This window comes from Miniopterus schreibersii (assembly GCF_964146895.1).
Source record: "Miniopterus schreibersii genome assembly, chromosome: X".
NCBI classification, from domain to species: domain Eukaryota; kingdom Metazoa; phylum Chordata; class Mammalia; order Chiroptera; family Miniopteridae; genus Miniopterus; species Miniopterus schreibersii.
Window position 1 is genome coordinate 57,673,144 of NC_138104.1, and position 27,231 is coordinate 57,700,374.

Consider the following 27,231-nt stretch of genomic DNA (forward strand, 5'->3'; position numbering starts at 1 on the left):
TTATTTATCTTTTTTCTGATTTATAGCTTATTTATCTTTTTTCTTTTTATGCCCTATACTGGTGAACACAATAGGCGCTCAATAAATAATAATGATGATATCTTACATTTGTATGGTGCTTACAGTTTACAAAGCACATTCACATCCATTTTCCCATTTAATCCTCACAACAACCCTGTGAGGTAGGTGTTACCATCCCAGTTTTACAAATGAGCAAACAGACTCAGAGAAGTTAAACAACTTGCCCAAGGTCGTATAGCTAGGAAGAGGCAGAGATGGGTATGAACACAAGTTTTCTGACCCTAAATTCAGTTCTTGTAACTTTCTATACCTGAGCTGTTGGCGGCAAATTCCTTCATGGAGACTGAAGCCATGGGATTCATTGTGGGAACTGAGGTCAGACTTCTCTCCTTCCCTCCCTGCTCCCTTCCCTCCCACTCCCTTGTTTCCAAAGAGGATTTCAGAGTACAATCTTATTTTGTTTAATAATGTCCTGGTGTGAGATGTCCTTGTGAATAAGAAGGGAAAATGTGGGGTGAAGACAGGATAGTAAGGGGTATTCACAGCTGGTGACTAATGGATCTTTGTCAGCCTGGAGGGAGGTCCCAGGCCTAACAATTTAATTAACAACTTGGATCAGAACGTTGATGGCATGCTGATCAAATTTGTAAATGACATGAAGCTGGTTTCTAGAAGATCCCAAGAGGCAATAGTGAACCAGGAAAATGAAATGTAAAGTTTCGCCCGGCCAAGTGTGGCTCAGTGGTTGAGCATCAGCCTAGGATCCAGGAGATCATGGTTCAATTCCCGGTCAGGGCACATGCCTGGGTTGTGGGCTCCATCCCCAGTTGGGGGCTCCATCCCCAGTTGGGGGCTCCATCCCCAGTTGGGGACATGCAAGAGGTAGCCTCTCATCATTGATGTTTCTATTTCTCTCTCTCCCTTCTTCTTTCTAAAATCAATAAAGATTAAAAAAAAAAAAAAAAAGAAATGTAAAGTTTCACAGTTGAGTTTGTCAAGACCAAATACTTAAGTGCAAGGTAGGAGAGACATGAATTAGTAACAATCTGTGTGAAAAGGTTTCAGGTGTTTGAGGTGCCTGTAAGCTTGTTAATTTTGACACTAACTGCCCAAAATGTTAATACATTTGGTGCTGAGGTGAGGGAGACTGCAGTTGTATTCTCTTCTCTGCTCATTAGACTACAATGGAGGACTGTCTTTAGCCTTGAACACCACACATGAATGGTGGCATTAGCAACCTGGAGCATGCACAGAAGAGAGACCAGAAGTGTGAAAGGACTTCAAAATCCTTGTGTATGAACTACTGGGGCTGTTTAATGTGGAGAAGGGATCAACATGGTGATGGTGGTGGTTCAGATCCAGTTTTCAAATATTGGAAGGTTCCTAATATGGAAGAGGAATTTACCTTGTTTTGCTTCATAGGAGGGAGCCATCAGGAGCAAAGGGCAGGTGCTATGGGAAAACATATTTTGATTCAACCTAAGGAAGGACTTTATAATGGTTCAAGATGACCAAATATTATGCAATATTATGCTTTGAAAGGACAAGATTTTCCCATTACTGGAGGTATTTAAGCAGATACAAGATAACTATTTGCCAAGGAGGTTATAGAGGGAAATCAAGCATCAGATCACCAGGGAGGGGAATTAGGCAACCATCAAAGCTGCTTTTGACTGTAATTTTGGGATTCAAGGGGGGGGCTGGAGGTGAAAACAGTTGTAGCGCTCAGAGTAGGTACCTCTTAACCAGTTATTATCTCTGCTTTCAGTCTCTCCTCCTCCAGCCTACCTGCACCTAGGCTCCAGAAAAATTTTCCTAAATACTTTACTATGAGACCTTCCAGTATCATAGAATCTCAGTAACCCTAGGTGGTCATCTGGTTTGGTCCTTTATCAGATGCTTTCATTGCCTTTGCATCATCCACACGGAGTGGTGTCCAGTCACTGCTTGAATATCTCTGGTGATGGAGAGCTGCTTACCTTTACAGGCAGTCCATTCTAATTTCAGAGAGTACAACTAATCATTAGAGGTTCTTCCTAAACACAGTGCAATGCTTGTATTAGTATGATGAGATTAGGAACTTTCTTTTTTTTAAACTTTATTTTTATTGTCCACACTATTACAGATGTCCCCATCCCCCACCCCTTTTGCCCACCTCCACCCAGCCCCTGCCAACCCCCCCACCCCCCCAGCCATCACCACACTGTTATCTGTGTCTATGGGCTATGCATATATGTTCTTTGGCTAATTCTTTCACCTTCTTTCATCTAGTCCCCTCCTTCCCCTCTGACAGCTGTCAGTCTGTTCCATGTATCCATGCCTCCGTTTCTATTTTGTTTGTCAGTTTATTTTGTTCATTAGTCTGGTGAAGCCACTGTAGAAAACAGTATGGAGTTTCCTCAAAAAATTAAAAATGGAACTGCTTTTTGACCCAGTGATCCCACTTTTGGGAATATCTGAAGAAGTCCGAAAAGCCAACTAGAAAAAAGATATGCACCCCTATGTTCATAGCAGCGTTATTTACAATAGTCAATATCTGGAGACTATGAATTTTCTTCTTCTCTGTTTTGGAAAATGTTGGTAATAAATTTTAAAAGGACTTCAAGAGGCTGGAACCATGAGCTGAAACCTTTATTATCATTTTTTCATTATATATAAAAAAAAAGAAAGAAAGAAAGCATCTTCCTTATGTCAAACCAAAATCTGCTTTCCTACAACTTCCACCCATGAGATCTTGGAGCTCTTGGAGATATACACAGAACAAATCTATAGCTTCCTCTTCCACATGAACCCATTAATGAATTGCTGACAGTGGACAAATTTCTCCTGGGATTTGACAGTCCCTTCTCTATTCTCAAAACTCTTTCTCTGGATATACTTTTGTTGACATCTCCTTTGAAGTGTGATGCCCTCAACTGAACATAGGGCCTCAGGCGTGGTCTGACCAGTGCAGAATACCACATGATGATCACCTCCTTTATTCTGGACTTTATACTCTTATTAATGCAGCCTAAGGTCACAAGACTTGCTTTAGGAACCAAACTACGCTTTTGACTCATGGCTCATGATGAACTTTCATTTTCTCTAAAATCTTCTAAGCCACATCTCTCACATCCTACACTGATACTGTTACATTTTGGAATTCAAATGAGTGACTTTATATTTGTCCCTCTTAACTTGTTTTTCATAGACTAATCTTTATTGGAATCAACTTCATATGTACATTTTTATTGAATATTTGTCTTATCTGTGAGGGTCAAACACCATGTCCATCTTGCTCACTATTGTTTTTCTAGTTCTGGATACAGAATTGATAGTCAATTCTGATGAGTTTGTTGTAACCCAGATGTCCTGGGGTTCTCCATCTTCCAGTAATGATTGCATTGCAATTGTCAAGCTCTTCAAATTGATCCACCGGAATTGCAGTCTTGTGACAGGCTGCCCTTCCCAGGTATTTCTGGGGTCCCTGAGGAAAGCTTACATGTTTCCCATATCTGTTCTAAGGGTCTTCCTCTGGGCTCTTGCTCCTAAGTTCTCTGTGGGACATCTCTCACTGCCTTAGCCCTAAACCTCTTACTGGATGCCTAGGAACCTGGAAATAAGAGCAGGAAAATGTATCACAGAAAGGTTATGTCCCTGTTAAGTTCTATTTTGCTATAGTGAGTCCATCATACCAGCCTCTTGACATCTCTATGAATTCTGTCATTTTGGCTTCCTGTCCCAGCTATATGTAATTTTCAAATTTGATCTAGAGACATTAAAACAGAACCCTTTTGTGTGTAGTCATTCAATTGGTTAAAAATCTGCCCACATTTATCTTTATGCATTTCTACATATTGTCCCAAGAGTATCATGAGAGAATTTTTTTTGAACTCCAGATACACTGTAGGTATAGCATCCTCCTCGTCTACCCATCTAGTCACCCTTTCAAAGGAAATAAACTGAGTGGGAGATGATTTGTTTTTCCTGAATCTATGCAGGGGCTGAGCGATCTTCACTTCCCTTTGTAAGTGCTCACCAACCATCCTTTTAATCATTTGTCCTAGACTCTTGCCCTCAATCAATATTAAACTTATTGATCTATAATTTATGGAATTCGTCTCTTCCCATTTGTAAAGCTGTGGAGCTGCCTTTGCCCACCTCTAAACTGCAGTGTGCATCTTCTTTACTCTGCGGGATTTTCACAGCCACCACTAGTTATCCTGTAACCTAAGCTGCAAGTCCTCACAATGCCCTGGGCTGTTATTGATCCAGACTATAAAATGGAATTACTCAGAGCAGCTAAAGGCTCTTTTGGAGTAGACTGCCTTTAGGAGCCTCTCACAGGTGCTCGCTCTGTCTTTTCTACTCTGGAAATCCTTCTCCTCACAGAAGAGAAGGAGCAAAAGAGGAGCTGAGGAGGTTTTGTTTCATCTCTATAAAACCATTAGTAAAAGAAAAAGTCAGGGCATCCCCTCACTCATCCAATAACACCCAAACTCTTCTGCTATTCTGAAGATCTCCACAACCCGCCTTTTCAATCAGATGTCTAAGTATTTAACTTGAACCCTCTACTTTGATCAAGTCAGTCCCTCACTGCAACTCAAGCATGCTTAGACCTTCTGATGCGGTTGCTCTGGCTGAGCCTTTTCTCCCAGTTTGGAATGCCCACTATGCCCCCGCAAGCCAACCCCCATAGCTTGTCTTGCAATTTCTCCAGCCCTTTTAACCTTGACCATACAATTGAACTCATATGCTAAATTATGCATTTCACTCATTTTATTATAGTTCAGTTTTGTCTTCTTGATAGTATGCACCCCAAAGGGGGCATCTTCTATCCCTCAGAGTATATAAACTAGCACAGGGCCAGGCCTGTAGTCTTGACAGTCATACTTGCTTTCTATGGAGATTTTCCTAGTGACCAACCTCTGGCCCTTCACACACCCCACAAGTTTAGACCCCAACATAGCTGTGTCCAGCTCCCAAAAGGACTAATACAGAAACAGATAAATCTAGTAATGCAGGCTGGATTATTCTAGGCACTAATGATTTTTGCATTGGGAAATAAAATCCAAGTATATCCTCAGCCCCTCTTCAAACAAGGAGCTGGGCTTTTTAGGTGGGCTCAGGGCTGGCTGTCAGCAATGGGGCTAAGAACACTCAAGCTACCCAGACACAGCACTCACTGTCAATTAGATTGAAACCCTGCCTGTCTTGGAGGCCACCTCTTACACTCAGACCTTTCAAAGGTGTGAAGACCAACTGTAATCTCTCACTGTTGGGTCCCAAATAGGATTGGAGCTGGGTTTGCTATAGCACCTTGAGTTCTTAGAGGAGAGGCAATGTCTAAATCCTTCCCAAACGGAGAGCCTCCTAATTTGGAGGTGTACACACACACACACACACACACACACACACACACACGAGAGGAGGCCCAGTTTGGTAATATCTGAGATGGAGCAATCAAAGGATTATAACAACAAAGACTCTGAATTGACCTAAAAATGTCATGTAATCCAGCCCTCTGCTTTCAGGAAGATGAACACCAGTGCTTTCCTTAGTAGTAGTGTTTCATTCAATTTGGCAACTGTTTTGGAGAATTTACTAAGTGCCATGATCACCTCCTATCCATATCAAAGTTTGTCCTAGTGTCTAACTTAATCTTTTTCCGTCTATCATTCTCAGAAGAAATGACAGCTCTGTTCTTACTTAAGAGTTAAATTTTTAAAGATGATATAACATGCTTGTCACATTGTAGGTGCTCTACAATTATTGAATGTTACCTCACCATGTTCCTCCTTTCTAAATTAAAACACACACACACTAGTCCTTTGGCACATTGTTTTTGCTCTTCTCCAGACCCTTTCCAGCTTTTCCACATATGCTGAAAATGTGTTGACCAAGGGCAGACACATTAATGCTTTAAAAGGCATAACCAATCCTAGGTAGAGTAGAAAAAGTTGAGGACTGTGGGAAAGGTGATATATTTCTGGACTGCATTCCAGGTCTGTTTGTTTTCTTTTCTTTCTTTTTTTTTCCTCTCTCTCTTTTTTTTTTTAATATGTTTTTATTGATTTCAGAGAGAGGAAGGGGGAGAGAGAGAGAGAGAGAGAGAGAGAGAGAGAGAGAGAGAGGGAGGGAGGGAGGGAGAGGGGGGTGGGAACACCAATGGTGAGAGAGAATCATTGATTGGCTGCCTCCTGACCAGGTCTGTTTCTAACCCTAACTGTGACATTGGACCCATTTCCCCAATTGTAAAATAAGTGTGTTGATTTAGATGACTCTGAGGTTATTTCTAATTCTAAAACTCAGACTCTGATTACTTCCCAGCAACTTCATGCTATATTTTTGTTATTATATGCTAGTATTCACATTAGTTTGGGAAAGAAGGGAGGGAAGGAGGGAGAGGAGAAATGAGTTCTACACTATGGACTCATTCAGCTATAACCCACCCTGACACTCTGCACCCAGTTCTTTTTTTATTTTTTAACTATACTGTGTCAAGTCAATCATTACCCATCTCTCTTGTCCCCATGCACCATATAAGTAGATTAATTCTTGCTTTTGGTCTTTGTACTACCTTGTGTTCGTCCCCTCTGAACATCATCCTGTTGTGTTGGTTCATCTCCCTCATTTTGCCAGGGTCACTTAAAAGAATTATATTCCTGGTTTTTGAGGTGTCAGCAACCCTACCCAACTGTCATACTTGATGAGTAGACTGCTGGTTCAGCCCTTCAAGTCACTGAGAATAATATGAAATACCATAATGTTAACCCCGTGGAACTCCATTGAATCTGTCCCCCAGGGTTGATAGGGAATCACTGATTATAATCCTGGAGAGAAATTGCTCCCAGGGCCCCAGTGACTTCTCCAATTCCAATTCACAGAACAGGACACAAGCATCTCTGGGGAGGAGAGGGCCCCTGCTCTGTCAGTTGCCCAAGGCCAAGGAGTCTATAGACCTGATGTCTCACCGGATTCAGATATGAGTAAGAATTTCAGCATGTTAGAGGACAGACCTCCTCCCAGCCCCCAGTCCAGGATGAGGGCAGGGCAGTAGCCCTGGTGGCAGTGGCAGCACGGGTGGAGGTGGGGGCAGCAGCACGAAGGCATGCGGAGGAGAAAGAAGTGTTATTTTTGCCATTTCATTAGGAGGCCCCGAGGCACCAAGAGAAGGCTTCAGCAGCAGGAACCCATAGCCCTGGGGGTGGGGACAGCAACCTGATGAAGATTGGAGAGGCCTTCATGCGGGTCCAGCAGAGTGCAGCCCAGACATGTATCAGCTTAAAGGCACAGGAGGCAGAGAGCTGCTGTGATTCCTAGCCTGCAGAGGCACCCAGCTGGGAGGTCTGTTGGGGCAAGGCCTGTGCAAGGGAGGCAAATTGGGAGTGCTAACTAGATTTTTTTATTTTTATAACAAGACACTGTGTTTAAAATTTTTACAAAGGACAAACTCCATGGGTTTCTGTTAGTGTTTTAAGAACTTTTCTTTAAAAAAAAAAAAAAAAAAAGCCAACAACAACAGAAAAAAAACACTGCCTTTTTGAAAGAGAAATGACAGACACAAGAGATTGTAAGTAAAATGGGGTGAATTTCTGATTGCATTACCCCGAGGACAGAGGCATGGCCTCCACAGAACCTCATTCACCAAATCTACTTTGCAGTCTGCAGCCCTCTGCCATGGGGACACAGAGATGGCTGAAGAGTTCTCCCCTATGGCCCTCCAACCCCATCCAGCGATAGCCCCTTCCTCCTTCCCCGTGGTCTTACTCAAATCTGTTTCTTTCTTGGGGGTCCTGTTCCTTGGTCGGATCATGTGAGCACTGGGGGTTCCAGAGTCAGAAAGACCTGGGCCTGAGGCCCTCCCTTCTGGAGTCTCTTTGCACTCACAGGTTGGAGAAGCATTTGTTCCAATTTTTTTTTTTTTTTTAAATCAACAAAAACCAGACCCAGAAAAAAAAGACCAAGTGTGGGGGAGAAAGAGCTACTCTGCTCTTTACAGTTCCCAAGTCTGGAGTTGGTCGGTGGTGCAGTTCCAAGAGAGGTGGAGGGCGAGCACCAAGGGGGTGTCCAGCTGGTGCTTTCAGGCCCCCAGGATTGTCTGTGGTCAGGCTCAAGAGGCTGGCTTCAGCTGCTGTTCCATGGGTCCTCGGTTTCCCAAGGACTCATTTGCGTCCCCATTTGAAGGGTTTGTTCAGGTTTACTTCCTTATTTGTGTTTTCATACATGCAGACGCATGTCCACGTCTGTCTATGTTTGTGCAGGTGGGTCTGCTGTTGGGCGTGGGTGCGTGCGTATACATATATATCTGTATGTGTCTCTGTGTGTATGTCCTTGTGTGCATGTGTGTTTGTGGATATGGGAGGAAGGGAGTTGGGAGATAGGCTGTGCTCTGGGCTGAAGCTATACCCGGGTAGTGGAGTGTGAGTGGGGCAGCCCAGTACTGTTGAACCCTGCGGCAAAGGTGTTATAGGGGTGCAACGTCTGTAGCCCTACCAAGGAATTGGGAATCATAGTGATTGTGTTGGGTGTCATGAGTGGGATGTCATCAGGGGAGCGCCGCAGGGTCAGAGTATAGTCGGGCAGTGCTGTGAGGCGCAGTGTGTCGTGGGGGGGACCGGCCTCACACTCATGGTGGGTGGGGCCCAGCTGTAATGCTGCGAGCTCCTCCTCAGGAGCAGCTCCCAATTCGGGGGCCCCGGCTCCCCTCTGAGGGCTAGGCTGCCGCAGGGGCTCCTGACGTCGTTTGTCCTTACGGTAGTAGAGGGCAGCGAAGGCCAGAACATTAAGGAACAGAAGGGAGGCCCCCACAGCAATAGTGACACTTAATTCAGTGGAGTAGTCACGAGGGTTCTCCACTAAGAGTGGCCCTGCATTCTGATCCCCGTTCCAGGACCCTTGGGCATTCTCATTGCTATAGGCAGGGGAGATAGCTGGCCGCTTGGTGCTCCAGGTCTTGCCATTGGGCCTTCGGGTGATGTGGGAGCTGTGGGTGGTATCCGGGGGCGGCACTTTGGTGGTTGTGGATGTATAGTGGAACATGTCATGCAGGTTGTATAGGTGGGGCACCAGGTGTTTCCAAAAGGCCACCTTAGTGGCCCGATAATGATCACGAACCCTCGGTTTCAGCCCGATGTGAAGGTAGAGCTGGTCTCGGGGATTGTATTTGGACCAGGCCACTTCCTCAAAGCGGTTGGCCTTGGTGTGAATGAACTTGGTGTCCTGGGGGACCGGCTTGTTGGGATCCCTGAAATACCACATGGAAATCTGGGGTCACCACTCTACCTAGATGAGGAAAGGTCCCAGTATTTTTCCTCTTACACCCACCCCTAAAATCCTCCTCCCCAGCCCAAAACTTCTCACTGTTCGTACTCCTCTTCCCCAGCCTTGAACTCCTATTGCCCACAGCATCATGGAACCATCTCATCCTTCCCTATGCCCAGCCTGTAAGATCATGCTATGCCACTTTTTCTTCTCACATGCTACTGAGCATCCATCAATCTTTTCAGCTGCCCAGCTTTCCCAAGAGCCCTTTAAAGGCTCTTTCTGAATGTACTTTATTCCTACTTCACACAGCCTCTGACCATTTAACCTTTCATCCCATAGTTCAGCCAATGACTCTCACTCCTGCTCAGTCTTAATGTTAACTGAGTTATGAACCTATGCAAAACATTTTAAGGGAGGGAAATGGCATGAAAGACTCAAAAGGAGGAAGTATGGAGGGGTGGTGGTGAAAGGGTTACCAAGCAAGATTTGGGGAATACTTTAGGAAGGGAGATGATAGAAGAGGTTTAGATAGAGGAGCAGAGGGGAGGTCATGCTGGGGTCCCAAAGAAGAAGGCTCCCTTTCTCCTTACCCAGTCTTGGCAAAGTTGGTCCAGTAGGTCATGACGACAGCACTGAGCATAACGTCATTCTTGGAGAAATTGCAGGGGAAGAGGTCAGTGGGGCCCACCATAGGGACACCAAAAACATAGGGTACTTCGTCCCCATGAGCTGCATCTGACCAAGCAGGCTTCATGAGGCTCTGGCAGTGATGGTAGAAGGCGTAGAAGTAAGTAGGTGAGCCATAGCGGGCGTGCAGATCAGCTGTCACCACTGAGGGCTCCACCCACTGGTGGTCAGTGAAGAGTGCCACCAGTGTTTTACGACGGGTTTCAGGGTTGTCACGGTCTGCCCAGTCTGTGTACATAAACTTGATGGTTTCCCGCAGGGTGTCCTTACCCTCAGGATATCCATACAGATTGTCCACAAAGTTGGAGACTGAATAGTCAAAGTCGGTGCCAGAGACACCATCCTCAGGGTCTACCACCCCTTCCACAAACTTGAGCCCTTCACCCTGGTTGACACCTAGCATGATGTCATAATTGAGGAACTCACCCTGTTCCATGAGAATCTCAGGGTCATCAGGAATGACATCACCATCAATCACAGGGCCAAAGGCCACATGGTAGCGGGCTGGCTGGATGTCCTGCTCTACCAGCTCCTTGGCACTCTTTTGCCGAAGACAGTCCACCATATCCACTGTGTCTAGCACATTACAGCCCACCTTGTCTGCCAGCAGGCTGGTATACTTCACTGGTTGGTAGTTCACAGCCCAGCTGGATAGAGCAGAACCACTCTGGATGATGGCCCTCTGAAAAAGCCCTAGAGAAGATAGGCAGCACCAGGTCAGATCTGTCTTGTCACCCACAGCATGGGCCTCCCTTGCCTGTCTCTGAGGGACACATCAAACACCTCCTCATTCCTTTGTTACTGAGGTTGCCCTATCAGTTGAATGTGCTGTAAAAGAGGAACAACCCTTTGAGCTAGGATGATTGTTGAGGACCAGAGGACGGGTTGCTGGGTCCTTTCCTTGACTGGTCTACTGCCTGCTTCTTGCTTCCTTGTCTTGGGGCAATGGTTGGTAACTTGGGGGTTAAGGACATGCCAGGAAGAATTAACCCCTTGGATCCCAGACATCAGCTTCCTTATGCTCTCTCTATCTTTCCTTGTCTTCCCCTCTTGCTTCCTGCCCAGCTGGGCCCAGTTCTGTGCCAGCGCACCACCAGGGAGCTGGCGCTTCTACCACAAAGGGGTCTTTTTCATGAGAGATGAGAAATGCAGGCAGGAGAGAGCCTCACATTCTGGGAGTTTGGGAAAAGATTTCAAGGGCAAAGGTCTTGGGGTCTGAAAGTCTCCAGGGAATGTGCCCTCCCAGTCTGTAGTGTCCACAGAGACTTTCCTTTTCTTGAAGCTACTAAAGCCTCAGATCCAGATTTTCCCCTAGTTGTCAGGGAGCCAGTCCCTCAAATTCAAAAAGTGAATGATTCTTCCTTTGGGAAAAAAAGGGTATCATTCTCTGCCTGGCCTCAGCACTGCCAAGGGATAATGTGGCCCTTGGGTGCACAATCTCATTCCTCTAAGAGAAGGCAGTTTGCATGGGCAGAAAGGGAGGGAGGGAAATACAGATGACAACTTAAGAGACAGCCTCACTTTTCAAAAGATTATTCTCCATGAGTCAATTACAGAAAGGCAGAGAGCAAATCTTTAAAGCAGCCACACCTCCAGGGCCACGGCCCACTATGAGACAAAGTACAGTGCTGCTCCAGGAAAGGCCTTCTCCTCCTGGGAAATAGTCCCCAATCAGAGGAGACACTGTTTGTTCCTCTTTTCAGACAGAGGCACCCTCATAGTCAGTCACTTTGCCCATCTTTGTGGAAAAGGGATTCCTGCTTCTATTACAATTAAAATCATCTAGAAACACATTCTGAGGTGGGATGCAGATCCCAGCTTAGTCTTCCATCACCAGGGTAGTTCCTGGAGGGATAGAGATGGAATTTTTAGGTACGAGAAGGTGATTTTTCGCTCTCAGAGAGACAGACTTTCTTCAAAGAGAGACTGAAAGTCTTCTTGTGAGAGTATCACTAACTCATGGGGTTGATTTCAATGAAAAAAACATGTCTTCTCCCACAGATTTCCTTATTTCAGAGAAAGGGTATCTTTACCTCTCAGAGCCAGAATGTGCTATAGTCCAGAGGTGATGAGAACACTTCCTGTGAGCACAAAATGACCTATTCAGCCCCCTTGGAGGAGTCTCTGGCAGAGGGACTCACAGCAAGCAGAGAGGATTTCCTTGGGACTAAAAATGAGTTTCCCTTAGCAGGGTTGTACTGCCCTGGAGGAGGTCTGAGTCCAATAATAGGTGGCCACCCCTTGGAAAAAGCCTGCCCTGCAGGTTAGCAATCCTCACCTGGGACCCATCTCCCCCCTCAAGGAAAGTTCCTTCTTGTACAGACTTGTTCTTCAGAACGAAAGGCAGAGAGTGAGTGTTTCTTACACCTAAAAACTAATTTCCACCCTAGAGCTCTACCTTGCAGTCACATGTCGTTCCATAACCAAAAGATTCCCTGCCTCAAAAAGAACTCTTGTCCCTTCAGAGGGAGGCATTGGGCTCTCCCTCTCCCAAATAAGACTCCCACACCAGCAGGCAATAGAAATGGGATTACTTTCTCAAGCTGGAAGTGGGATCTCTCCTCTCCTCTCCTCTCCTCTCCCCTCCCCTCCCCTCCCCTCCCCTTCCCTCTCCCTCTCCCTCTCCCTCTCCCTCTCCCTCTCCCTCTCCCTCTCCCTCTCCCTCTCCCTCTCCCTCTCCCTCTCCCTCTCCCTCTCCTCACCTCACCTCACCTCACCTCTTCTCTCCTCTCTCTCCTCTCCTCTCCTCTCCTCTCCTCTCTATCATTGGGAGAATTCCCTCTTCCCCAGTGAAATATTTCCCGTCAGCTTCTCCCCAAAGGGATACTGAACTGATAGAAGAGGGTGGGCTGATTCCCCTGGTGCTCCTGGGGCATGGAGCTGGGCACTCTGGAGCCTGGAAGGCCTGAGGTGAGGGGTGGGTAGCCAGCACTTTGCTCATTCATATTTTGCCCCCAGAGCTACTCACCCTCAGAGTGATGTGACAACGTGAGGAGGCTGACACAGGAAGCGCCGATGCCCGAGCCAAAGACGGTAATGCGGCGGGGATCACCGCCGAAGAAGGCAATATTCTCGCTCACCCAGCGGAGGGCCTGAATTTGGTCAAGGAGCCCATAGTTGCCCTTGGCAGCCTGATCTCCAGTGCTCAGGAAACCTGGATTCAACAAAGGGCATGAGGACAGTGAAGGTGGAAGGATTGAGCATCTGCGGTATGATTGCAGCAGGAGTTGGGGCTGTGAGGGCAGAGGATGAGCTTGCAGTGTAGTTCTATCCATCTAGCTAGCATAAAGCAGAGCTCCTTTCTGCAAGGTCCAGCACCATCAGTACAAGAAGGATTGGCTACCTGCCTCCAACCCATTCTCCAGTTTAGAAAGAGGGGCCTCCAGACCATTCGAAGAGGATGCCTCCATTTGGGAGACTTAACTTGCAGAAACCACAAATGACCAGGACCCAGCATCCTCTACCCTGATGTACTATCCAGGTCATGACTCTAGCACCTGGCAAGATAGATTGGAAAAAGCAGGGACCCTGGACTCAAACAGCCCTTAGTTCGAGTCCTGGCTCTACTACTTACTAGCTGTGTAGTTTTTGGCAAATTATATAAAATCTCTGGGCTATAGTTTCCTCTTCTGTAAAATGAAGATAAAGAATACTGCAACGAGCCCGGCCGGGCGTGGCTCAGCGGTTAAGCGTCGACCTAGGATCCAGGCGATCGGGGTTCAATTCCCGGTCAGGGCACATGCCCGGGTTGCGGGCTAGGCAGCCAATCAATGACTCTCTCATCATTGATGTTTCTATCTCTCTCTCTCCCTCTCCTTTCCTCTCTCTGAAATCAATAAAGATATATTTTTTAAAAAAATACTGCAACGAGTTGTTACAATGATAAAAGGGGTATAAATAAGCATTTCTAATATGCTGAGCACATTGTAAATCTATAGTTACTTCTCTTTCCCCTTCCTTCTCTCTCTGAAGGAAGTGAAGATCCCAAGAGGCAACAATCCCTAAACTCTCCTTGCCCCTCCCATATAAATTAGTCTATCTTCACTTCTTTCCAGGGCCTTAGATTTCCCTTCCCCTCATTCTCAGGGCACGTCTTCATTCCCCCTCCAAAGACTTAATGAATCAGAAACTGGGGATGGAGTCCATCAATCAGTGTTTTTAACACATTCTCCAGGTGATTCTGATGCCTGCTAAAGTTGGAAAACCACTGGGTTAGACCATCTTTTTCATCTGGTGGAGAAACAGGGGAGTCAGTGCAGTGCGTTACCACAGAAACAGGTCTTCCCACCCACTCAGTGGGATTTGCTGCCAGGAGACATGTCACCATGGAGACTACCTTCCCACCCACCTGCTGGGATTTGCTGCTGTGGAGACTTGTTACCATGGAGACTACCTTCCCACCCACCTACTGGCTATCCCACAGAGATGTCCTATATTGCCCCCTCCCTTCTATTTCAAAAGGATTCTGCTGCCTCATTTCATTCCTCTTTCCTGATCCCTAGGCTCCTTGGAAGGCTCTGTCTTCTCTCAACCTAGACTTTCAGAAGGGCTCTTTCCAGGCAGGTAGTTGTGGAGCTCCTACACATTGGAAACCCAAACCTGGATTGGTATTTTTTTAACCCCCTGAAAAGCTCATTCACAGCACCTGGCATCATCTTTGTGAGAGGCCATGTTTGAGGAGGCTTCCTCAGCTCACAGAGAGCTCTCTGGCAGTCTTAGAAGTCCACAGGCAGAAGCTGAATTCAAAAAGACTCAGCAGGCACAAGAACTCCTCAGCATCCTTCTCAAATCCTTCTGTTTCTAGCTTCTGCAAGAGAGCTCATTTCACCCTCTTCAAGTGTGTTATTAATTTACCTCTGGTACAATTAAGTATGTAAAGTACTTAGTTATTCCTCTCAGAACCTAGTTACAAGCCCTCTTCAGCCCCAGGTTCCCGATAAGGAAATGAGAAGGAATTAGAGAAAGCCTGAATGAGGATGAATGGAGGACCAGCTCCTTCTTTGCCGGTCCCATTCACAAACTGAAGCTGCTCCTGCGAGTCTTAAGGAGTATGCTGACCAAGATTCAACCCAGCTGTCCAAGCCTTGAGACCCTGTGGCAAAAGTTGCATTTCTCTCATTTGGTTAATAGCAGACTTGGCCTTAGCCTTTGCCAAGGAAAGTATCATTCAGTGAAATGTGTCAAATACATCTGTCTTAATCAGCAGGAAGAGCGTGCATTTGGATGATGTAAAGCAGACTGCTCCAACATGTACCAATTTCCTGGGTTTGGAACAAAGGCCTGAAAGGGCTGGGTGGAGGGTTCGACCATCACTCTTGGCTCCCTGGGATCCTAAGAATCTTGGGATAAGAGGCACTGAAGCATGTGGGTGATGCCATGTCAACCATCCTTACTACAAGAGTCCTGCCTGAAGTGCTGGATCCAACAGGCTCAGGAAGATGATACAGCAAACATCACCCACCACAAGCACACAAAACCTGGCAGTCTGGGAGAGCAGTCACTCGCTGCTAACTCCCCCGTAACTCAGCCATCCATGCAAAGCACGTGAGAATGAGGGCTGAAATACCAAACTCCACAAACTGTCAGAATAAATCTGAGCCAGTCTTCCTGGGCCTAAATTTATGCTGCAGTACATGGTAAGTTTGCTTGTCAAAAGAAGACAGGGGATTCTGGCACATTGTATCAAAACCAGATAGACATGTCACTCAAGGCTAGATGTTCACCAGGTTTTCAGTTTGCCTGAAGGGTACCGGGGCAAGGATGTAGGATTAAATTCTGGAACCCAGAATAAAACTTGGCAAGCCCCTACTTCTTCAGCCCCAGGGATAACCACATCCTATATCCTGCTGGGGTCCTATTCTTTTGTTGGTTTCAAGCCCAGTGAGGGCTTTTCAAATAATAGCTACCACTCTGCCTTGGACTTTCCCCAAATACATGAATCACCCAAGACATCTAAAGAAGCACTTTAGAGTGAACTATCTTTTGGGGCTCAGTGCTCCAGAGAAGCAGATGGGAGGGAGGGTAAATGAATACAGACACAGCAGGTTCTCAAATAATGTCCTTTCCTTCAACATCTTTTCATTATAACGTTGATAAGATGCTGTAGGAACTTAACTCTTGTTGGTATCAATTAGCCTATGGGAAAATTGGTATCTTTATACATTGTTTCACTTAAAGTCATAGAACTTATAGACAATGTTAAATGAAGACTTATTATAACTGCAGTCCAAAACTAGCCATCTGTTCTGGGATGCTTTGGGAAACAAAACAACAAAGCCTCAGCTACACTGAGGAAAATCCCCAAGTGTCAGGGACAAACCCGTGTTCTACATCTGGCACCAAGAGACAAAACACCTTGTATGTACCCAGAATCCAATCAGTGGCTTACTGATTACACTTGTGTTCCAGAGCAGGCACGGAAGAATACGCAGGAAGCAGTAAAGAACTTCGGACCAAATCTCAGTTTATGACTCCTTCTGAGGTTTGGGTAATATTAGTTTAATCATTAACTGCTTAAGCCCAAAGAATAATATTTCTGCCCGCAGATATGCTGTTCTGGTTAGCCACATAAGAGGAGGTTGTAAAGTGGGGGGTTCTCAACCTAGGTTTCATGGATGAGCTTCAGTGGGATCCATGAAATCATTTTTAGGAGTGTGTGTGTGTGTGTGTGTGTGTGTGTGTGTGTTTCCAGGGAGAGTCCAAAGCTTTCATCAGAATCTCAAAGGTGTCCATGACTCCCCAAGAGGTTAAGAACTTCTGATACAGAAGGTTAAGGATTAGAATAGCTGAAGGGCTGTGAAGTAATCAGCAAATCATAGGGAGTGCTCACCAGCAACAGCCTTCTATGCAGCCCACAGCTCCCAACTGACACATTGATGAGTCTCTCCAGCCTCCTTTCTGCCTCCTTTCTCTGTGTCACCTTTTTCTCTTTTCTTTCCACATCCTTTTCTTTTCTTCCTTAGGTTCTCCCCTCTTTCCCCCCTCCTCTCTTCTCTCTTTCCTTCATCCTTACCCAGTCCAATAATATGGAACTGAAGCATATTCTTAGTATTCCCTGTGCTTTTGAATATGCCTTCTAGAATGAAACTTTGTGCTTATAATTTTTAGAAGCAGCTGAGTTGAATGTTTTCTATTACTCTCACTAAGAAAATAAAGTAACAACATTACTTTTGGTCTTAAACTGCCAGGTATGTGTCCCTGTGTATCTGTGTGTAATTATGTTTCTATATTCATCACTCTTGAGGAACTGTGCAGCCCTAGTACATGGATTTCCAGCCACCTTCATAGTACCATTTTTACTGTCAGAGACTCAAATCCCCTTTCTCAACAGGACAGTACAGCTTAATAGAGCCTTGCCATGATGTCTGGGGCAGCTCAGACAGACTGAGGAGCAGCAGCAGAACCATGAAACCCAAAACACATCAAACTGTTGAGAGACTGGGGAGCTGCCCTGCAGGCTTCATACCCGGTATCCAGATGCCACTGAAGGGGACACAGGCTCTGAACCCCAAAAAGGTGTCTTGCTATCCCACATAGTATTAAGGGTAAGTCAAGAGGACATTGCCTTTCTGCATACATAACCACACCTGCCAATAAAAGGCAGTACAGGGGCCTCTGGGATTAGAACTGGCAAAACAATATGCTCAAAAGCAGATTAAAATAAGGTCTTGTCAGCCAATTTGCCATGCAAGAAGCCATGCCTAATTGCTGGTTCAGCACAAAGGCCTATAGACCTGACAAACAGCCTTGGCCCCCACTGGGACTCTGAGGACACAAGCCCTACAGGCAAGAAGTTGGCTTCTTCATGCCACTTCACAGATATGGGGCTGCATGTGCCTTCTGAGGCCTAGGTGAGCATCTGAAAGGGAGCAAGAACCTGTGCGCTGTCACCTTCTCTGAGGCACTTGTTTACCTCAAGACTTTTGCCACATATAGGCATTAACAGTCACCAAGGAAGATAGGGGGTAGAGTGGCAGCCTAAATCACTGAAACAAGCATGTGGGTGACACAGTATGTGTGGAGAGGGCGTGTAAGTGTGTATGAGGAAGCATTTGGGAAATAAGTGTTTATGTGTGAGTGTGTTTGTGTAATGTGTGGGACTGTACGGGGATGTATGCATAGACAGAGTAGAAGAAAATGTACATGTGTGTATATGGGGTGCATAAGTGTAGGTGTGCATGAGTGTGGGGGTGAGTAGAGTTGTATCTGCATGACTGACCAGGTGTGAGTGTATAAATGTATATACATTTGTGGGGTAGGGTGAGGAATACGTACATATGTATGTTTTGGATGTATATGTGTGAGGTATGTATGGGACATGTGTCTGCATGTGGGTACATGTGTAGGGGGTCTATATGTGTGTATATGTGAGGGGATGTAGAGGTTCAAGCAGAATATGAGGGGTGTGTGTGTGTAGTACTTGTGTATGTGTGGGGTGGAGAGGTGTGGCTGTGCAGGTATGGGTGTTTATGTGTAGGCAGGGGGAATATTGGTTTGTGTTTATGTAGGGAAGATGAGGGACATATGTGTGTATGTGGGTGTCGGATGAATGCAGAAGTGGGGTGCATAGGGGATATGAGTATGTGTGTGTGTGTGTGTAAGAAATATTTATGTACACTTAAGGTATATATGTAGGGGATTTTTGTGTGGAGACATGTGCAGGGTATGGGTCTTTGTGTAGAGCAGGGGTGGGGAATGTCCGGCCTGCAGGCCATATAGGGCCAGTGAAATCATTTGGTGTGGCCCTGACAAGGCAACCACAGTTGGGACTCTAAATTCAATAAATGTAGGAGTTTTTTTCATAGCTAATTTTTAAGTTGATAATTTTGTATGGTCCTCAAATGATGTTATAAATATTCAAATGGCCCTTGGCAGAAAAAAGGTTCCCCACCCCTGGTGTAGAGCATACATATGGATATAGATATGTGGAGAGAGAGATATATGGGGGTGTGTGCGTGTAGAAGGTGAGATAAATCTATGTAGATGTGGGATTGGGATATGGGGTATATAGAGATATAGGGGCATGTGGATATGTGTATGGGGGAGACTACATGTGTGGAGGGTATATGGAGTGCTGGGGGAATGTGTGTATATGTGAGGGGGTCTGCATATGTGGATGTGGGGGTCTACATGTGTATGGATATGTGTGTGTGCTTGTGGGGTGATGAGTGAGATCATTGTATGCATATGGGTGAATGAGGGCAGTGTGCATGTGTGAACATGTGAGGGCATATGGATGTGTGGATATGTGATTGGCTAGAAGGAATACCTGTGTGTATTCCGGGTGTTTAGGGATGTGTGTGTGGGTGGGTAGGGATGAGGACGGGACACTAGAAAATTAATGGGCCCTACAAGACTCAGCCAAGCAAAAGTCTGGAAGCAGAGACCTGGCTTAAGACCTAAGAGAAGATGTGAAGTTTGAATTGAATTTCTAGTGCGAACTAAACATCCAGGAAAGGGCCTGGGGACATAGGGAAGTTCCCAAAACTTGGGTAGGGGTAATGGGATAACAGTATTTTGACTATGGTCATTAGCACCAGCTAGAAAACCAAGGCCACCTGTTCTTAATTCCCCAGCATTCTTTCCTCCCTCCTTGAGAACCCAGGCTTCCTTCAAGGCGCCTAGCAAGGAACCATACCTAGCACCCCAACCCGATAGTTGAGGGTGATGACGATGACGTTGCCATAACTGGCGAGGACGCTGCCATCAATCATGTTGCCTGTCCCTTCCATGTAAGAGCCTCCGTGGATGTAGACCATGACGGGCTTAGCGCCACTGTCTCGGATGTCTGTAAGAAGAAGGGGTGAGATACAGGCTGGGTAGGATGCCCTTCCTCCCCCACCCCCACCAGCCCTGGGGGTGTGTGTGGGGGGGTAGGGAAGCTATCCCAGGTGCCAGGACACCACCACCATCTCTGAGGGTAGGACTCATGGGGCTGCTCAGCCTGGAGCTCAAGCATCAGCCAGAGACACTTGGGCTTCAGTGATGTTTTTAAAGACTCTGGTTTCAAGTGCCTCCCAGCAGCCAGGCATGCCCAATACATTTAAGCCTAGGTAGGCTGTGGCTGGGCCCTGGAGGCAGGGGGAAGGAGCAGGAGGAAGAGGAAGGGCTGGGCCCTTGGCTGCATCAAGTGAGTCCTTCCCTGGGCACCCAGGAGTCCTGGGACCTGATATGGCTTTAGAGAGCAGGGGCTAGAAAGCCCTGGAACCCCCAAGACTAGACCATGGAAATATCGCCATTGGCAGCAGCTGGCCCCACAGTGCAGACAGAGACAAGAGGGGTGGGAATAAGGGGTAGCACAGGGAGAGAACAAGGAAGAATGTGGGGGAAGGGGAGTGAATAGCAGAGATGGGGTTGGGGAACCTTTGTGACATGGTTTCTTAGTCATGTGCTCATTTACCCTATTCTCCCTGAGCATCAGGTAGACTTATCTGGTGCCACTGGGGATGTGGAAGAGGAAAGGACAGAACTAAGAATAAGAGACCCTGCCCCCGTCAGCATTAAGATGAAGATGGAGACTCCCAGAGGCCATACAATGAGGGACTTTAAACTGGCTGCACCCCAGTTTTGGCAGCCCAGGGGAAGGAATGGGATGGGCATTCAGGAGGAGGCTCCCAGCCTGATCACCTCTACCTGCAGCCTCTCAACACTCAGCCACACCAGCACAGTCCTAGCAGCCACCAACGGGCCCCCTGAACTGTCTGGCCCCTCCAAAGGCAGAGGGACAGGGACAGGCCATGGAGGTAGAAGGGAAAGCTCTGCTGCCGAGGAAACACAACCTGTTTTCCCAAAGAGGAAGGAAGACTGGTTCAACCAACATTCAAGGATCTTATGCCATCTACTGACTGGACTGTGGTGTCCTGGCCTCAGCCTGGCACTTTAGCTTCCAGTCCTTCTGGCCATGTCCTGAACCTACTGCAGGCCCTGGCCCCAAGGACATCTCTCTCTTGCTAAGAGAAGGCTGGGGAAATTTTAGCTGGAGGTATTCTCCAGCCCCTTTGGTTGTCAATGCCTCATTCCTCAGTTCAACATCCTGCTGTGCCCCTCTCTTAGGAGCCAGTCTCTGCACAAAACACAGGCGTCTCCTCACCCTCCCTCAGCTCTGCTTTCTCTCCACTCTCTCTGCTGTTCAGTAGGGGCAGGTGCCCATGAACCACAGAAGATGAGGAGGAATCTATCTCCAGCAGTCCCTACTTACTACTGCAGGACTGAGAAGGATGGGGGATGGGGCAAGGAGGATGCCCTCCCCATGGCTCTACTTGTGGTCCCCTGCTCCCGCCAGCCATGTCCATCACTCTGGAACTCCCAGTGGCCAACCAGGCCAAAGATGGATGAACAGCCCAACGGCCTTGTACAGAAACAGAAACACACCAACGGACGGACAGACAGACAGACGGGGCTTCTCCCCATCGAGAGGGGGAGGGGCTCTGTGCCATGCACCAGCTGCCGCACCCTGCAGCCCCCAAATACCTTCATCTTCATCCCCGTCATTATCCGCTAAGTCCTCGCCCTGTTTCTTAGCGCCGGATCCTGGGGACCAGACACGGGGAGACACAACAGCACAGAACAGAGAACAAAACAGAGAGAGAATTCAAAAACAGCATGACTGCAGTGTGGCCCAGCAAGCCAGCTCTGAGCCTGGGCCCAGGACAGGTAGGACGGATGGCAAGAACTGAGGGAATGGTGGGCTGAGGCCCAGACCTTCATCAGGATGATGGTGTTGCAGGCCCCTGCTGTGCTGGCCTCCCTGCACCTCCCTGCCCTGCTTCTCTGTCCCAACAGCCCATCTCAATCAACTACCTTCCCAGTTAGGAAGGAGGTAGCAGCAGGTGGGCCAGGGCACAGAGCCAGAGAGCCACTCAGGGAAGGGATCTCTTCTGTCTGGAAGGGGTTGTGTGTGTGTACACAGGCAGGCTGAGCTGGAAAGCAGGGGCAGGCACTGAGCGTGAGAGGTGGCATTGCCAGCATGTGTGGATATGGATGTGAGCTATCAGAGCAGAGAAAGGTACCAGGGACTCCAGTAAGCAGGCTCAAGCTGGGCCTCAGCTCACCCTGATTCCCACAGGAGAAAATGGGACATGAAGCTGTCCTTCTGATCTTCCTTGTTGTGGCCCCCTGCTCTAGTTAATGGCAAATGGGAGTCCTGCCCATAAGAACCAGGCCTGAGAGCAGCAAGCTTTGCTCTGAGATCTAGAGAGAACCAGAGGAGGGAAGGAAGGAAGGAAGATGGAACGGAGAAACAGGGCAGGCGGGGGGGAGGGGGGGGAGGAAGAGGGAGAGAGAGAAACACACACACAGAGAAACATACACAGAAAAACAGAGAGAAGCAGAGAGAGTGAGAGAAACAGAAAAACAGAGGGAGAGAAACAAAGAGAGAGAAACATACACAGAGAGAAGCAGAGAGAGAGAAACAGAGAAGCAGAGAAAGAAACAGAGGGAAAGAGAAAGAAAGAGAGAGAGAGAGAGAAGGGAGAGAGGAAGGAGGAGGGAGGAGATAAGAATAATGGTAATAGCTCCTACCATGTACTATGTACTAAATATTTATCATGTTCCAGACACTCTATTTCTGCCATATGGTTTCATCCTTACACCCCAATGAGGTGGGTACCATCATTATTCTTGTTTTCCTGATGGGGAAACTGAAGTTCAGAGAGGTAAAGTGACTTGCTCAAGATCACACAGCTAGAAAGTGCTAGAGGTGAGATTCAATCCCAGGTCTGCTTGACTCCAAAGCCCATGGTCTTTCCACTGCACCATGCCATCTCTTTGGGATGGGGGAAAAGGAAGGGAAAAATAAATGAGAAAAGAGATAGAGCATGGAGGGGAATGGAGGGAAGGGAAGGAGAGAAAAAAAGAGGCCAGGGGAGAGAAGAGAGACATTTAGGACCTTGGGGTAAGCTGGCACCAACTCTTCTTCCTGTTCTAAGGAGACGAGAAGTACACCTTGAGAATGGCTGTAGAGAAAGGGGACCTACTGCCTAGATGCTGGGAAGCATGTGGAAACAGAGGTCATTCTGCTGGCACCCAGGGCTTACCCTCTTCTTTAGTACACCAGATACTCTGAGCCTGGAGAGAGCAAATAGCCTTCTTTCTCAGCTGGCCTGCGCTCTGGTGATTAAATTCCCTTACAGCTATTAATCAAAACAGGAACTGCCTTCATAATACAAAATGGCTTTTCAACTAGGGCAAGAGCCCAGTCCAAAGGGCAGAAACCGCCTCCAGCTTCCCAAACTTCCAGTGGCATCTATCATCTTAACACCTGCCATTACTGCCCTCAGAGACCCTGTGGGACATGGGGCGTCATTATCCATACAGTGTACACCCCCCTCCCAGACTGAAAGGAATCATTCATCCCTAAACATTAATTCCCTCCAAATTGATGGTGTTGGGGTGAGGATGGGGCAGGTCTTCCCGGGAAATCCTTTACTTCCCATGGGCCTTGGCTTAGAAGATGCATCCTTCCCCCACCCCTGGGTGTGTCCCTGGGTTGCTGCACTGACCCAGCCTCCTCCATACAGATGCCTTTGCTTCTTCAGCTTAGCACTCACTGAGCAACTCCTTGCTGCCATGCCTGTCACCCAGGCCAGCTTGACTGCCATCCCCCATCCTGACGGTATTGCTGCAGGATCCCAGCCAGGCTAGACCTGCCTACCCTAAGCACACAACCCTAACCACCTCTGAGGATGAGTAGTTCCTAAATAAGGAACTACTCAGAACAGTTAAATGACCAAATGACCTCCCCACACTGTCTGAAAAACCACTTCCCAGGTTGACCTGTGGGGCTTAGCTAAAGTGGCTGAGATTAAATGCTAGGCTAGGAGCTTCTTCAGAGTAGCAATCAGACCTTCAGTTATTTCTAAATCTTTCCTTTGCCTCATTTATCTCTCTCCACATCCCAACAACATCTAGCACTTCGCCGTGCCCACAGTCAACTATCATGATCAGTAAATGTATCTGAGAGGAGCTTACAGCCAACTCTCTAGCCAAACTCTCAGTACTGGACTGGACTGTCTTAGGCCCTTATTGGTACCCTGGGGAGATCATTCCTCCTAGTAAATGGTTAATATTAAGGTCATTTCCTCTACCTCCCACCTAAGTAAGTAACTCATAGGAGCAGGTTTAAGAGACCCTCTTCCTGAGTTCATTGATAGGCTAATGGCTATAAAGGACAGACAGTTCTCTACCACTTTCAGATGCAGAAACAGAGGTTCTTAAAGTAAAAGACTTGCCTAAGGTCTCACTGTGAATTAGCAGCAGAGCTGGGACCACAGGCTTTTTGGCTTCCAGACCTGTACTCTTGCCACAGCAACACATGCTTCTTCATTTGTGCAAAAAAAAAAAAAAAAAGGGTTTACTGATAGCCTACTGTGTGTAGGGTCCTGGGCTGGGTATAGGGATATGGTGGAACACTCCCCCAGGGCAGCAGGCCTCACTCAATGCTTAGTGTACATCAAAAGCACTTAGCATGCATGCCCATTGTGGAGATCCTGGGCTCTGCTCCCTGAGGTTCTCACTCAGCAGGGAGCACCCAGTCCTAGAAATCCTGAAGACCCCACCTGGGGCAACCCTACTCCAAGATTTCAAAGGAAAACAAACTCCAAGCTTGCTAAAGGGTTGTAGGGATCAGGCTGATTTTCCACCAGTTCTTAGGCTGTTACTGTTTCTAGTTCAGCTCAACCTGTCCATACTTCACCATTTTTCAGAACTGGGGAGGCGGGAATGACTAGACAGGAGTTGTCTCCCATGCTACAGTGGAAAGAACACTGCCCTGAGGGTCAAGAGATCTAGGTTTTGGCCCCAGCTCTGCCACAGACCAGCGACCGGGCCTTGAGCAGCAGCAAGTCACTCCTCTGGACCTGTTTCCTCATCTATAAAATTGGGATATTGATTCCTGCCTTAGAAGCTTTCAGAGATGTGGGGAGGATTTTATGAGGTATGAAAGTGCTTTACAGAAAACATAAATTGCTATTCGAACATGAAGAATTGTTATACATGGGGAACAAATTCCTCCCAGCAAGAGGGTCAATTTAAAATGCAGGATCTTATGCCTCCATTAGAGTCCATAGTTCCCAGAGACCCCCAAGGTCTGCCACAAGACCAGTCCAGGCCACTCAGCTATGCTCTGGCCACAGGTGGGGGCCGAGTGGCAGGATGACTAAGTCTGTGCACGAGTTTGGTCTCAGCTTCAGGGCTGGAGAGTTAAGTCTAGGCTATCAACCCAGGAAAGAACATGGAGGGGTGAGCCCACAGCTCCCCAACCAGGAAAAGGCAGTGCCTCTAGCTCCACTTTGGCTTCCTCTAGTTCTCCTGAGGTGGCTAGAGAGAACCACCAGCTCTGTCTTTTGCACATGCTTAAGGGTGGAATTGAGGGTTGGGAAGATTGGAAGAAATGGGGTTGCTGCCTCTGCTCTGAACCTGCCTTAGGCCACCAAATCCTCCCTGAAAAGGCACCCAGGGCCCTTGGATGAGGTGGAACTTATATCTGCTCACTGTCCACCCCTTGAGCCTGGGCTACTTGAAGGAAGGCTGGGTCCTCGGGGGCAAAAGCAGGTGGGCAGGCAGCCCTCCTTCTCTCTCTCTCTCTCCTTCCCCGCCGGCTCGCTACCTACCTCCTTTCCTACAAATTTTCTTGTTGGGCTTTCGGGCGCATTCCTTGGAAATCCGCTTTACTGTAAAATGAATAAAAAACTAAAAAATAACAGGAGGCCTCTGCCCAGGGGCATGCACCCCCCGCCCCCCAGGCCCCAAGAGCTGCCCTGCAGGTGGCACATGGCAGAGAGCCTGTCCCACCACCTCCTTTTTTCTGTCACTTACCTTAGTGTGACCCCTGTGGGAGGAGGCACCAGCTAGTGAAAGAGGAGGCACCTAAGCAGTGCCCACCAGGCTTGCCCCCCCCACACACACACCTAGCTCCCTTGGCTACACACAACTACCACCTTTCAAAGCGGGTGGAATGGCAACAAGGGGTCTGGTGGAGCCAGCATCCTCCCATGGGAAGCTTCCAGCAGTGGCCCATACTCCCCCGGGGAACCCCCATCCAGCACTCTGACCCTAGACTTGTCAAAGCTCTCAGGTCTGTCCAGGCCCCTCCTGGTAACAGTGTCACTCACACATGGGAGTTCAGACAATGCTGGGAGAGGGAAGAACAGGGAGGAGGAAGGGGGAAGCCAAGCAGAGTGATGGTTAGAAGCATTTTCACAGACAGACAGAGGCATGCTGTAGGGCACACAACCACATGCAAGCCACAAACACAACAGGGCAGGTGGAGGCAGGGAGGGCACAGTGCCTGGCTGGAGCACTCACCATCCTCCGTGGGCACATAGACATTCAGGTAGAGGCAGTCTTCATTAGGCTCTTGGATGTAAGTGGCGACAATATCCAAGTTGGCAGTGAACCAGACGGGCAGCATGACTTCGGGCACGGCTGTGTGGATGTTCTGGGGGCACACTGGGGGAAAGTGTGTGGCGTTCCGGATGCCTGACCAGGATGGGGGTGGTTCAGGGGGCAGGAACCGTTTCTCGCCGATCGGAGGAGCTGCGTAGGGCACCCCCAGGTATTGGTCCACAGGCCCCAGGATCTCACTGGGCAATGGTACCCGGGCACCCCTTAGCTTCCCAAAGTGAGTATTGACTGTGGGCGCTGGGGCCTGAGTACTGGCCCTCAGCACCAAGCTGAGGAACCACAGGATGAGGCAAAGGCTCCGGCCAACTGTGGGCTTGGGGCTCAGGGACAGCGAGGGCAGGCCAAGCCGCAGCCACATGTTCTGGGCAGGGGGACTGGCAGGAAAGGCAGACTCCAGGGTCACAGCATCAGCCCAATAGGCAGCCCCTTCATGGCCACACTGACTTGAACCTCAAAACTGAGCTCTTGAGGGACACCTACAGGTGCCGGGCCACGTAGAGAGCAGGTCGTCCAAGCACCACAGCTTCAGAAAGGGGACTCCCTCAGGGCCAGACAGGCCTGTGGAAAGAGGGAAGTATTCATCATCCAAGACAGTCAGGAGGGCTATGGAGTGGGTCTTTGGGGCTCTGCTGGGCTTGGGCTATTCTCCTAGTTAGGAGCGATTTCACATGCCCAGGAGTCCAAGGACCTACAGATGATCTCTGCTGCCAGTCTGAACCATTCTAAGTGCCTGGCCATGGTTGGAAAACCCAAGGGGATTGACAGAGTGACAGTGGTTGCCACTACAAGTTCCCAGTCCCCAAATTGAACTCCTCAGCAGCCAATGGAGCCCCTGGAGGCCAGCTGGAGCCAGAGTAGCATGTGGTAGCAGGGGTG

At 47.9% G+C, this 27,231-nt stretch overlaps 1 protein-coding gene across 4 annotated transcripts in view; it reads right to left on the reverse strand.

Annotated features, from left to right (window-relative positions):
• NLGN3 (neuroligin 3) overlaps positions 1-27,231 on the reverse strand; it is a 74,610-nt gene that overhangs the window by 44,820 nt on the left and 2,559 nt on the right. Inside the window, exons 2-7 of one of the 4 annotated variants that reach the window (XM_081125497.1) lie at positions 26,257-26,913; positions 21,424-21,483; positions 19,592-19,741; positions 12,923-13,108; positions 9,858-10,647; positions 7,383-9,247 (exon numbers count right to left, since the gene is read on the reverse strand). In XM_081125497.1, the coding sequence (XP_080981623.1) occupies positions 8,404-9,247; positions 9,858-10,647; positions 12,923-13,108; positions 19,592-19,741; positions 21,424-21,483; positions 26,257-26,713 (2,487 nt within the window). In that variant the 5' untranslated portion in view covers positions 26,714-26,913 and the 3' untranslated portion in view covers positions 7,383-8,403. Of the gene's footprint in view, positions 1-7,382; positions 9,248-9,857; positions 10,648-12,922; positions 13,109-19,591; positions 19,742-21,423; positions 21,484-26,256; positions 26,914-27,231 lie in introns of those variants that run through there. The other 3 variants (XM_081125496.1, XM_081125499.1, XM_081125498.1) reach the window with 3 other exon arrangements.